General features: G+C 33.5%; 1 protein-coding gene across 1 annotated transcript in view; it reads right to left on the bottom strand.

The window, feature by feature from the left end:
- LOC139500067 (protein HIRA homolog) overlaps positions 1 to 13,430 on the bottom strand; it is a 32,418-nt gene that overhangs the window by 1,907 nt on the left and 17,081 nt on the right. The window contains exon 2 of the mRNA XM_071288798.1: positions 710 to 863. Within this exon, the coding sequence (XP_071144899.1) occupies positions 710 to 863 (154 nt within the window). The remainder of the gene's footprint in view (positions 1 to 709; positions 864 to 13,430) is intronic.

A 13,430-nucleotide genomic window follows, 5' to 3' on the forward strand; every position in this document is an offset into this window, starting at 1 on the left:
CCCCAGTTAGTACAAACAGTATGTTTTGTAATGATGGGAATCCCCTCAGTTAGTACAAACAGTATGCTTTGTAATGATGGGAATCCCCTCAGTTAGTACAAACAGTATGCTTTGTAATGATGGGAATCCCCTCAGTTAGTACAAACAGTATGTTTTGTAAACTTTTGTTTGTCTTTTGTTAGTTTTTCAGTTTGTTTTTTTGCTATCGTATTTTTTTTAATTTACTTAGTTTTGGACTAATCATAGTTTGGATATCTCTTTGGTTTCTTTCTTCTTTCTTTTAATTTTTTTTTTAGATATAACGAAATATATACTTTCACGAAGCATAATAATTAAGAGATACTGTATAGTGTGGACGTCAATCTAGTTCTACTTTCGCAAAGCGAAGATATGCGTTACTCTTTTAAAAAACAATCTATTTGGTTATCGTTGTACAGTAAACGTCTGTCTGCGTTTTCGGTTGCCATCGCAACACGATTGATGCTGCAATCGTGTACATCAAATTTTGACCTGTGTTACCAATTGCATCTGTTTCGACGAAAGGGTGTGCACCAGAGACTTAAGAACAATGGCGTAAATAACTAAGTAGCGAATATCGTTAAAGAACGAAATCACTGATAACTAACTCTTACCCATTCACTATAGGAAATGTAACGATTTTAATGCAAACTTTAAGGATGTTCTTCTTACAAATATTCAATTAACTTACGCATTATTATCCCCGTAGGATCGAAAGTATCGTCAGAGCTCTCTGGTAGTAATAAAAACGTTGGCCCGCCTGGAACTTCAACAATATACGCCCCTTGTGTATAGCTGACATTTATTATGATCATCAGTAGATATATAACAAGTTCTCTGCACATCTGAGAAAATAATTGAATTATCCATATAAGATATTAATATTATTGAAATTGTATCATTTAGCCATGTATAAAATGTTCAATGTCTATATATAAACAGTTAATAAAATAACTACACATTTTACTCAGAGATGTGTCTGTAAGGCGAACTCAACCAAACCCATTCCTTAATAGCTATTGAATTAACAGATATAAAAGTGATATAAAAGATAATTAATATATGATTGTAAAGTTTTGTTCAAGTTCCAAATACTAGTAGAAGTACACAATGTATGGTATTAAAAGTGAATTGCATACACTTTGCAACCAAAATATCTGTTTAGCGATGATTATGTTTTTTTTTAACGTACATGTAATATGAATACGAGTCCTGTGTTGTATAAGACCGACAATTGGAGCCGGATTTTTACTGGATAAATATTGTGATTTCGTGCCGGGTAGTCTTTGTGCATACTTATAAATACTTTGTGCTAAGCGGAGAAGCAGCAAATACCAATTTTCAAGTCCTTGGTCGTTTCTAAAGGCGAGTACGCTATATGACACCACAGAGGCGGTTAGATCGTAAATAACGAGGACAGGATAATAGTATCAAATATTTTAAAACGCAGATTTCATTATTCTTCAATCAATCTTAAGGTGGCTTATTTATAACAGTGCATCTTTTACACATTTTCTGACGACAAATTATACTTATTAATCTTAGAAACGACCGCTATGAGGTGTCTTCTCATAAATAATTAGTACACATAAGAACACGGACGTGTCAGAAAGCACCCATTTCCAATTTCAGCAAAGTGATTTGAAACGTATACTTTTCATAACAAAGGGATTCGGATGGGAATGTAGTTATAACTTGACATGCAGCATGGTTTGTTAATTTTCCTGGTAAATGTAAAAAGGAAAAAATGTATGAGCCCTATACAGTGTAAATGAAATATACTGACGTTACGCGCGATGTTCGTACATGTGAGCGTAACACAACGTCGTGAATATTTCGTAACGTTCAAACAAAAATTCGACTGAAACGTTGTTTTTAAGCAAGTGCGACATTCTTGTAAGATTCCGCAAAATTTACGGTGCTTTTTAACTACTTATCGAAAATTGATGTATTTTAGTTTTTTGAAAAATTAAGAAAAATAACATTTTAAAAAATCATAAAATTCTACCATTATAAGTGCACTGATAAGCAAACAATTGACGTACATTTGATTTGAGTTCGTTTTTACGTTAAAAAAGGAGGTGCGACAACCTTGTAAGCCTTTGAAAAATCGCTCATAAATTACCATATATCATTTTTCAGGAATTACTTATTTTCACATACATGTAAATAAGATATATTTACGATTGGGGACAAAATGTTCTTGAAAACCAACCGTTTTACGATGAAAAGAAGTGTTAAAAAAAATACAATTTGACTTAATTTTGGAATAATTTTATTTAATTTCCTGGCAAGCAACACAAAACATAATACCGGGTAGGGCGGTAATACAGACAGCAGTATCAAAACGTTACAAAAACAAAAGACATCGAGACATAGAGGCCAACATCCGCGTCTTCGACACTAGACAAATATATTTGCAATTTAACAAACTCTAAATAGTCAGTCTAAAAAATATGTTTATAGATTTAACGGAGAGACTCAAAGATCGCAAAAAAAAAAAATGAAAAATAAAAACTATAAAAGACCAGATGGTTTTTGACATTTTTTGACATTATGCATGCCTATTAATGGTTAGCAATAAACAGCGCGTACATAATACCTTGGAAAGAAAAAAAGGAAAGCCGTCCAAAACACAAGAGAACCAGTTCGATCAATGAATATCACTGCTTTCATTTGAACTTCAATTGACCAATAAGACTTACAAGAAAATGTACTTTTGTAAAACATGTCTTAAAAAATGTAGGAACCCGGTGAACGACATTCAACCTTTTGTACATGGAAACTAAAACCCAGATGTATCAAAAGGTTAATAAATCAATTAGGAACAAATGTACATGTCATCATTTTGAAGGAACTTCCTATTTATTCCATGTACGTGTTCCTAGCCAGTAGATATCTGAACTTTGTTTTGTTATTATTCATGTTATCACAGTTAAGTGTTTTAAAAGGCAAATGTGTTATTTTTTTCATTTAAAAATTTATTCTGTGCAGACTAGGGACGATTTGGAGCATGGATTTGTTAAGACACCAGTCTTATATTGAACTGTTTTTTTGCCACTTTAATTTTTAGTATTATACCCTTTATTAACTCTGAAGCTATATTATAAAAAGTCAAATCAGCACGAAAAACAAATTGTGGATCTACCTGTCAGTCCTTAATCTAAAGCATTCTGGGTAATATTTAAAACCGTACACCAAAACAATGTGACTGTCTAACAGTTTTCTAAATCATTCAAATTGAAGACAAGATTTGAGGCTTTTTTCATTTTTAGTTTGTGAAAATTTAGAATACACATAATTTTTGTGATACTAAAATGGCGAATTATGTACGAGTGTTTTACTGAACTGACGTCTCAAATTCTTCAAACTTGTGAAGGCTACCAACTGTTATACATTAATACGAAGTACACATAAATTTTAATTTCTTCCAGCTACAGACAAACGACGCTTACAAATGTGTTACTTTTAGGTCACGCCCTCTTTTTTTATATTTTACATATAACAAGGATTACTTAAGGGCAAATAAGCGGTGATGTTAAAGTTAGTACAACATTATTATTGAATATTGATACCTTATTTCTCAACTCAAGGTTTGTTTCCTAAAACCGCTTGTATATAACATTCTATTTAATTGATTGATTTATTGATTGATTTAGTAAGTGTTGTTCGCTCAACGATCTGTGTAAAATATTTATGAATCACTAGAACACACCCGTGATATCACGGGTCCGTGACTGAATTAAAGTATATAACTATGCGCAAGCCTTATTTTAGTATTAGTATTGTCATCTGATAAAGTCATGTCGATTATAAGATACACAGTTTTTTCTCTGCTTTCAAGTCTTTCTGTTTGAACCCGTTGAACTGGAACTTATCAGTTATTGGTAATATTAATTATTTGGAAAACAAAAGGTCCTGGAATGGAGTATATTTTAATCAACAGCATTGTCCTATATAAGTTATAAATAAAGTTGAATTCTTTGCTTTGCTGTTTTACGTCATGCACACTAACAAATTGAAAACTGTACCTATACGCCTTATTTTTAGTCCAGATTTTTAGTATTTGTATTGTTATCTTAGAAAGTCTTACTGATTAAAATACTACAATAGGTAACAATTTTACAATTTGGTAGTGTCAACCCTGTGGTTATGACCCGTGTATATAGCATATTAGTCCTGAATACAACGTTTGGTGGTGCGCCTGTCAGATGCGGAACGTACAGATAAGGTAATAGGTAACAGGTGAATATACTATTGGTATCGGTAGCGGACTTGACCCGGAACTTCTTAATTATTGGCAATACAAGTAATAGCTTTTCTAAAAAGCTTGCCGTATTTTAGCTGATTATATTGAGATCAGTGGTTTGTGAGTAGTTTATTTTTATTGGAATATTGCACTTCAAGAAATATGAAAACATGCGCTTTTTTCTACTAATTTGTCATTTTTGGTGTATTATTGGTCTACCCGTGTTATAATGGAAGGAGATTTTATAAAGTTGAGAATGGAAATGGGGAATGATATTATAATAAAATGTATTTTGTGTCTATAATCAACTTGATAAAAATAGCATATAACCTACAAGTACTTTTGAGGATTACTACTTGACAAAATGGACAACAACAGAAGGAAGTGGCGGATCCAGAGGGGGATGTAAAAGGCGTACACCCCATTCCCCTCCCCCCCTTTTGCTCATTTTTTTTTTAATGATTAATCATACTAGACTATGTGAACTTTGCGATTTCCTGTGTACTCTATTTTTTTATATTTATGTGACAATTCTTTACTTGTAAAGATATTTTTGGCTGGAATTTACTGATTGTCAAAGTAATGTGATTCGCTATGGTAGAGTTGACCAGTGCTTCGAAAAACGTCACTCAGTTGTTTTGAATTCAAATTACAGTAACACATTGCTAAGTCTGAGGATGACAATCATGACACCTTCAAAGCGACATAGGATTGAGCAAGAACGTATTGACTTCTATTTAACTATTCCACCGAACAGGAAGTAATACTCTATAGACTATAACACTCTCATGAAAAAATTCTGAGGCAATATTATTTACCTACGAGAACATGTTTAACCCCAAATGCCATTGTCATGATTGATTGAATATATAAAAGTGCTGCTTTGCGTTGAAGACTAAACTCCAACCTTTAATAATATACTTTTATAAATTGTGACTTGGATAGACAGTTGTCTTTGGTACTTACATACATGTATATGAGATCCAGTTATATCTATCTACAAGATTGAGCACACATTTTTTTTGTAATAAATTTAAAAGATAATTATTTCTATAATATCTGATAATATGTATCAGTTATTTGTGATTTTTCATTTGATGTGTACTCTCTGGTAATGTCAGTTTCAGCATGATCAGTTGATTGGTTGTGATAGAAAAAATGGGGCAGTTTGCAATTGTCATGTGCAGGTACACCACATGTGGATCTTCTTTCCCCTCTCATTTATAAAATTGTGCATGATATCTATCACAGAAACACACCAGAATTTTGGTAAATGAAACACTTGTCATATTAAATTAAAGTCAGGGGTGGAATTAAGAGGGTTTTTCAGGGGGCCTGGGCCATCCCTTTTGTAGGAAAATTTTGTTTTTTTATAGGGAATCACTGAAGCATGACTGGAGTTGGCCCCTTCTTAGGCAGTCAGTGGGCTCTCGCTTATGAAAATTTCTGGATCCACCACTAAAAGTTTGAGTATAGTTAGATAAGAATTTATGACATATTATGTTGAAATTTGCACAGATAATGAATGAAAAATAGAGTAAATTAAAAAATAGGCACTATTATTAAAAGCTTTCCTTGCTTATTCACAAGGACATATAATATCCTCCATGCTATTCCGATCTTAGTTTCTATTCATACATACATGTAGTCTGGTGCTGTTCCAAGTAGTTTTCTTTTTTCTGTTTCTTGAGAAGTATTTCTTTTACCTGTTCAGTCACTGTAAAGTGTTACAATTCCTATTTAAACGCAACACATAAATAGTGACCAAAAAGGTACAGCTATCACATGAGAGAAGCTAGAAAAAAGTAAAATGTATACATTTTAAACATTTTTGTAGGACCATGAAAATGGGGTATATAGATAGATATGCATAAAGAGACCATAGAACAAATAAGCAAACAAATTCAAAGGAGATGTACAAGTACATGTACATGTAACATGAATTATTATTATTAAAAAAAAGTCATGGCATGGCCAGAGACCCCAAACTTGACAGCATTTGGTGTTGAACAGGTAAAATGTTTGCATTGACAATAAATATAGCCTTTGTTTCACCCAGGTCGCCTTTCCCTAAATCAGCTATATTAAAGGTAACCACATATTTCTGGGCCGGGTTGAAAAATAAATGAAAATGACTTTGAAAAAAGCTTATAGAAAGACACCAAATTTGGGAGACATCTATTAAAATGTTTGAAATAATAAGAAAGTTGACAAGAAATAAGCTTTTTCAGATAATATACAGACTATTGCAGTCAGCCTCCTGAAATGTTTGCTTATACACTTTGCTTTCCTATAATGATTTAAAATCAGTGTGATAGTTTTCATGAAGAACACTGAGCGTACAGGTATTATGACGAGATAAATGTTGTGTTACATGTATCTACCCAAATAAGTAAAATATGAAAATTCTTGCCTCCAAAACCAGTGATTGATCTCCTGATTTATATCTCATCACTCTATGCAGATGCTGTGTGAAAAAAAAATTGACTAAACAGTATGCTTCTATCCATTGAGTTGATTTATTATTAATTATTTTGCTTTGAATACACCTTATTGCTACAATATGAATATGTCCACCATTACAAACTGTACATGTATATCACAAATATTCCATGTAAAATTTTGATGTTTTAATACAAAATATATGATGCCACAATGGAAAAGTAATTGTTGTACATGTATGACGTTAATGGTTTAAGAACGGACAGATTCTTAGGTCAGGTGGGACAATAAGGGGGAAGGGGGAGACTTCTCCAGTCATGCTTCAGTGATTCCCTAGATAATCAACCAAATAGTAATGTTTGTTACGAAAAAATATACTAAGTGTAAGACCTGATGATGTGAATAAATTGAAATCAGACATATCAAATAAAATTTTTTGTGCTTTTGATATATCAATGGGCAATCTGATGAGTTAAGACTTTTTTGACTGATTTTTATAGTTCGTTCTTATGTTGTACTGTTATACATGTACCACTGTCCAAGGTTTGGGCGGGGATCAGAATCCCGCTAACATGTTTACCACGCCACATTATTTATGTATGTGTCTGTCCCAAGTCAGGACCCTACAACTCAGTGGTTGTTGTTTGTTTATGTGTTACATATTTGTTTTCGTTCATTTTTTTATATAAATAAGGCCGTTGGTTTTCTGGTTTGAATTGTTTTACATGTCATATCAGGGCCTTTATAGCTGACTATGTTGTATAGATTTTGATCATCATTGACCTATAGTTGTCCATGTCTGTGTCATTTTGGTCTCTTGTAGACAGTTGTCTCATGGGCAATCATACCACATCTTCTTTTTTTATAATGACTGCTGATCACCACTGTGTTCATACTGGGACTATTATGGTCCAACAACCAGTGGCGGATCCAGAAATTTTCATGAGTGCAGGCCCACCAAATTTCCCCAAAAAGGATTGCATGCCCCCTGGCCCCCTTCTAAATCAGTCTCCTGACAGCTACAAAGAAATAAATTATCAGGTACAGTAGTTAAACTTTTATAAATTATCATTAATGTTACTGTACATATAGATCACTATGTTTTGTAGCAAATATTTATTGTTATAAAGCTCTTAAGAAAGCTATTTGCTGGTAATATGATTGACTAATTATCTGAGTTATATGACTTCTGTAGATCGGTTTATCATTTTTATGTACATAATTTTATATTTTATATGCTATGATTCGGTTTTTTTTCTTTTTCTACAATTCACTGTCTATGTATAGCTCACCACCACTGGATTTTACCTTGATGTAATATATTTTATCCCTGTTTCTTCCCCCTTTTTTTAATATTTTAATATTACCCGTTAAGGGGTGTTCCTTATAATAGGAAGATTATACAAAGAAAAGAAAGAAAGTACATCAAAGATCATTAAACTATCTACCCCACATGCAAACATCTATTTGGGAGTTCACTGTATTTCAAGTTTTTTTGGGGGTTCGAAGGATCGTATAAATGATTGCATTGGGGGTCATTGTCAAAATATAGAGCTAAAGATAAATTATATAATTTGCAACAGCTGACACTATAGTATCATACATGTCTAGTGCACTGAAACCCTTGCAAATAACAATACAGTGGTGCTTGGTGTAGGCTTCTTTGCACATAAGAAACCATATTGCTCACCTTGTAATTTTTGTATTCTTCTAATAAGTATCGTCGGGTTTGTTTATTTACACCAGAAATCAATGAAGCGATGAATGCTGGAAACGAAATTACATCTTCGGTAAATTCCATGATTCTAATATTTTCTAATCAATATGTCCAAGCAAGTGAAAAATAAATCGTTATTATTTTTATACATAGAGCATACGTTTTATGTATTTACTATTTAAAATCTAAGCTTACGAAGAAATCTAACACAAAAGTATCTCAATGCTCGTCGATCTCAATCATTTAACCGTTTTAATACGCAGTTTAAAGTGTAAATTATACGCATTACTGTTCTATTTTTAGAGAATAGCAATAATACATAAATGTACAGTTTCTTAACAAAATAGCAACATAATTACAAGATTAAATCACCACATTGTCACAAGATTATATAATCTGCACCAAATTGACAGTTTGTCGTGAGTTATCATCATAACTAATCACTATAGCAAATGAACACTTTATCATAATATGTACATATAACCTAGTATCATGATTTCAATCCGACCCCACTTACGGACGCGTTGAACATATAATGCATGCCACTCATTAATAGCCAATCAGACGTTAAAAAGACCTTCATTTCCCAAAAAATCATTCCGGAAACATCCGCGAAGCAGTATTTATAACCAATGAAATAACAGAAATATCGTTAACAGATTTACCCGAACCTGACGTTTAGCCTCTGACTAATCAGACCGTATGACCGTAATTAATTACGTCGAAAACAAAAGGGCCTGGAGTGGTGTAATTTTTAATCTACACCTTTGTACTATATTAATTATATATAAAGTTGAATTCTGTGATTCGTCGTTTTTACGTGATGACGGCTGACAAATTGGACCTCGTAATTTTAGTATTATAGATTACAAGATACGTTATGATTAGCACAAAAATTTTGAACTGATTTAACATGTGGCCTAGGTTTTTTATACAGAGTATGACCGTGAGGGCATTTCGGTGTTACGTTGCCACAGACATTTGTACTTACGCGACTTGCGTTTTTGACTGATAACCGAACGTATTTCGTATACTAAAGTAATTACACAGATATTATCGAGTGCAAAATAACATTCGTTATCGCTTTTTGTATATTTATTTCATCAATAGATATTCATGAAAATATTTTTAAGAACATAGATAAATGGTATGAAAATGTTCTGTCGTGAGAAATTTATATATCAACAACAAATTAGGAGTAAAACAAGGCGAACCTTTATCTCCTTTATTATTCCTTTTAAATTATTTTATTAAAGATATTATTGAAGATATAACTGTTACAGATAATGAAGATGTAGTGAACCTGAACGGTCTTTTAATTTATTTGATACTTTTTTGCAGACGATACTGTTTTATTTGCCAAATCTGTCGAACTTCTTCAATAGTTACTTGACAAATTATTCAAATATTGTAGAAAATGGAACATAGAAGTTAACACTGATAAAACTAAAGTAGTTGTGTTTAGAAATGGATGGCAACCTGTAAACAATCGTTTCATTTATAAAAACCTGGAACTCCAAATCGTTAATTCCTATATTTACCTTGGAATGTTGCTACACTTTAACGGGACATTCTTACACACACACAAACGACCCTCCCAACAAGGATCAAGACTTAGAGCTCTCTCACCACTCTTAAAAAGTTTGAATAATATCTGCATTTCTACACAGCAACAATGTCTTCTTTATGGCAGTTGGTTGGATCGGTACTGAACTATTCTCCCGAAATATGGGGTTTTCACCGTGCCAACGACATAGAGATTATTCATAACCGTTTTGTTTTAAAATGAAGTAAACGTGTTCCTATTGGTTTTCTTAGTGGCGAGCTTGGTCATCTACCTATGTATGTTTTGAGAAAACAATTTATCTTAAAATATTGGTTACGTATTGTTATATACAAACCAACTTTTGTATATGATACATGTAATATAAAATCTTATATGTCGATGCAAATTAAGGTAAAATTATTTGGGCATCAAATGTGCGTGATTTTTTATTTAGTCTTGGAGTAGTATAGTGGGGGGAGTATTACCCTTAAACCTCAGACGCGAGACGCGCGCTGCGCGCATGCGCTGACGCTATATTTGGGCCTTAGCGTGGACACCGTAGTTGACTCTGAAATCTAAGGGTGTGACTCACAGGCCGACACCATAGTTGGGCCTTCACGCGGACGCGAGCGCTATAGTTGGACCTGAGCGCGGACGCGAACACTATATTTGGGCCTTCACGCGGACATCGGGACACCAACTCCATATTTGGACCTGAAATCGGGACGCGAGACGTTATAGTTAGACCTGCGCGCGTACACTCACGCTATATTTGGGCCTTCACGCGGACATCGGGACACCAACTCCATATTTGGACCTGAAATCGGGACACGAGCGCTATATTTGGACCTGCGCGCATACACTGACGTTATATTTGGGCCTCAGCACGGAGATCATAGTTGACTCTGAAATCTAAGGATATGACTCACAAGAACGCCGTATTTGGACGCTGACGCTATAGTTGGGCTTAAACCTTGTACGCTATACCTATATGTTTGACCAAGCTACCCTCCAAGGTGGACGTTACGTCACATCCTAGAAAGTGGACGGTATACCCTTTAAGGTGGACGTTACGTCACACCTTTAAAAGTGGACGGTATACCCTCCAAAACGGACGCAAATTTTTCTTTGCTAAACGCTTACCAAACCCCTTAATTATAAGTCTGTGATAATTCTGAAGAAGAAAAAATTCTACCTCTTAAAATAGTTACTACTAAGACATGCTTATAACAACTGTAAGAATTCCCCAAGATATACTATTTATATAAATCAGATAAACTGTCAATCAATCCAGTAGGCGGTACTATAAATAGATGCACGTGTAAAGATAATTGGATTAAAATGTTTGAAATCAATACCACTGTGTCTAAACCACACCGGCAAAATTTGTTCGGACTCGATGGTATCTAACATCCGGCACAATGACGGAACATTAATAGACAGAAGAAAGCTAGGTTTCTCCTTATTTTCTTATTTTTTTTATGATATCGAAGAATATAAATACACATACAACTATTTTCTATTGTGATATGCAATATTTTCTACAACCGTTCTATATTAATGGAAAAATAAGTAAAAATGCACGTCAAAATGACGAATTGAGTGAACCTTGCCTCGAAATTGTTTAATTTCTCTTTAAATTGTTCACATTGTACGGAAAGAAAGGTACGGGAAGATAGATATTGACACGGAGATTGCAAATTTAGTTATTATGAGCATCTCAATAATTGTAACTCTGTGTATGGAACGAAAGAAATGGGTCATGTCAAAATGGAACTGGCCGGTTTCGTCAATGTATACAACCCGGTTTCGTCGTAGATTTCAAAATGCATAACCCGGTTTGGTCAAATAAAAAAAATCATAATCGCATTACATTATAATTGATTATTTAACTTCAGCGTTCAAAATGAGTTTTGTGGGTCGTTCGAAAACAAGTTCGTTCACCGGACAGCGGCTTATTATTTATATGAGTCTCAGATTCAAATAAATAATAAGCAAATTCCTACTCTTATAGAACACAAATATTTTAATTTTACTTTGCATTCCGAACTTTTTTAACAGCATATTGAGATTAAAGCTCTCTAAATATGCGTTTTCTATATGAGTTATGGGAAAATATGTTGAACAGGTTTGGATCCATTAAAACGTTTAATCCCGCTGCAAATGTTTGCACCTGTCCTAAGTCAGGAATCTGATGTACAGTAGTTGTCGTTTGTTTATGTAATATATACGTGTTTCTCGTTTCTCGTTTTGTTTGTATAGATTGGACCGTTGGTTTTCCCGTTTGAATGGTTTTACACTAGTAATTTTGGGGCCCTTTGTAGCTTGTTGTTCGGTGTGAGCTAAGGCTCCGTGTTGAAGGCCGTACTTTAACCTATAATGGTTTACTTTTTAAATTGTTATTTGTATGGAGAGTTGTCTCATTGGCACTCACACCACATCTTCCTATATCTATTAAACTTGAAATTAAAGTTTACGGTCTTAAAAATCGAAACACACAATTGATATGTGATTTTCTCGCACAAAAGAATGGACACCTTTATAAGTAATCTAATCATTCCATGTATGTAATCTTTTCTACCATCGTTAAAAATAAATCTTCTTAAGGATAAACGTTGATAATAAGACAAATGTATATGCATGCATAATCGACATAGAAAATTAATGTAGGATTACAACTACCATGCATTAAAATAAAATTTATTTATCACTAATTGTAACTATACTGCTATGTACAAATTAGTATAATAGTCTCAGGTCATCGATAAAATTCAATAATAATTATTTTGTTAACATTATTAAAAAAACCGAGTCTGTACTGTCGCCATTGTGTTATGATGATCGTACACTGACGTTGGTCAATATATTTTGACAATATATACGGACAGACGGATTCAGTTTATTTCAAAGTGGGCGTATTTCGAACAACCTTTACATACCGCCGAGAGTAGCGAGTCGAACAATATTTTGATTATTTTTTGCTTTACAAAATCGTTAAATACAGGAGTCAATATAGTTTTGGCAACCGAAGGTGGGGTCGGGGCGTGCAACCTATACGTCATCTAGATTCGTCACTTATCTTATAAAGTGTATACCGAATTAAAATATTGTAAGAAATGAGAAAACAGGGACACCCGGGAAATCGGATTATGTGAGTTGGATTATGTTTATTATAATAAATGCCGAATATCAAGTTCTTTTTATCGATTTCTATACATTTTTCTCAAATATATATAAAAGTTATATAGGAAAATGATAAGGCAGACAAATATACAAATAAATCGACTTGGCCGATATCCTAATAAAACTTATTGACCTTTAATTACGATTTTTTTTTCATTTCTTTGGGTTTTTACACGCCCGTCCCAATTTTGACAGGACGTATTATTGTATACACCCGTCTGTCCGTCCGTCCTTCCACCCGTCCGTTCCTCCATCTATCAGTCATTCGGTCCGTC

Source organism: Mytilus edulis, chromosome 13 (assembly GCF_963676685.1).
Source record: "Mytilus edulis chromosome 13, xbMytEdul2.2, whole genome shotgun sequence".
In the NCBI taxonomy this organism is placed as follows: Eukaryota; Metazoa; Mollusca; class Bivalvia; order Mytilida; family Mytilidae; genus Mytilus; species Mytilus edulis.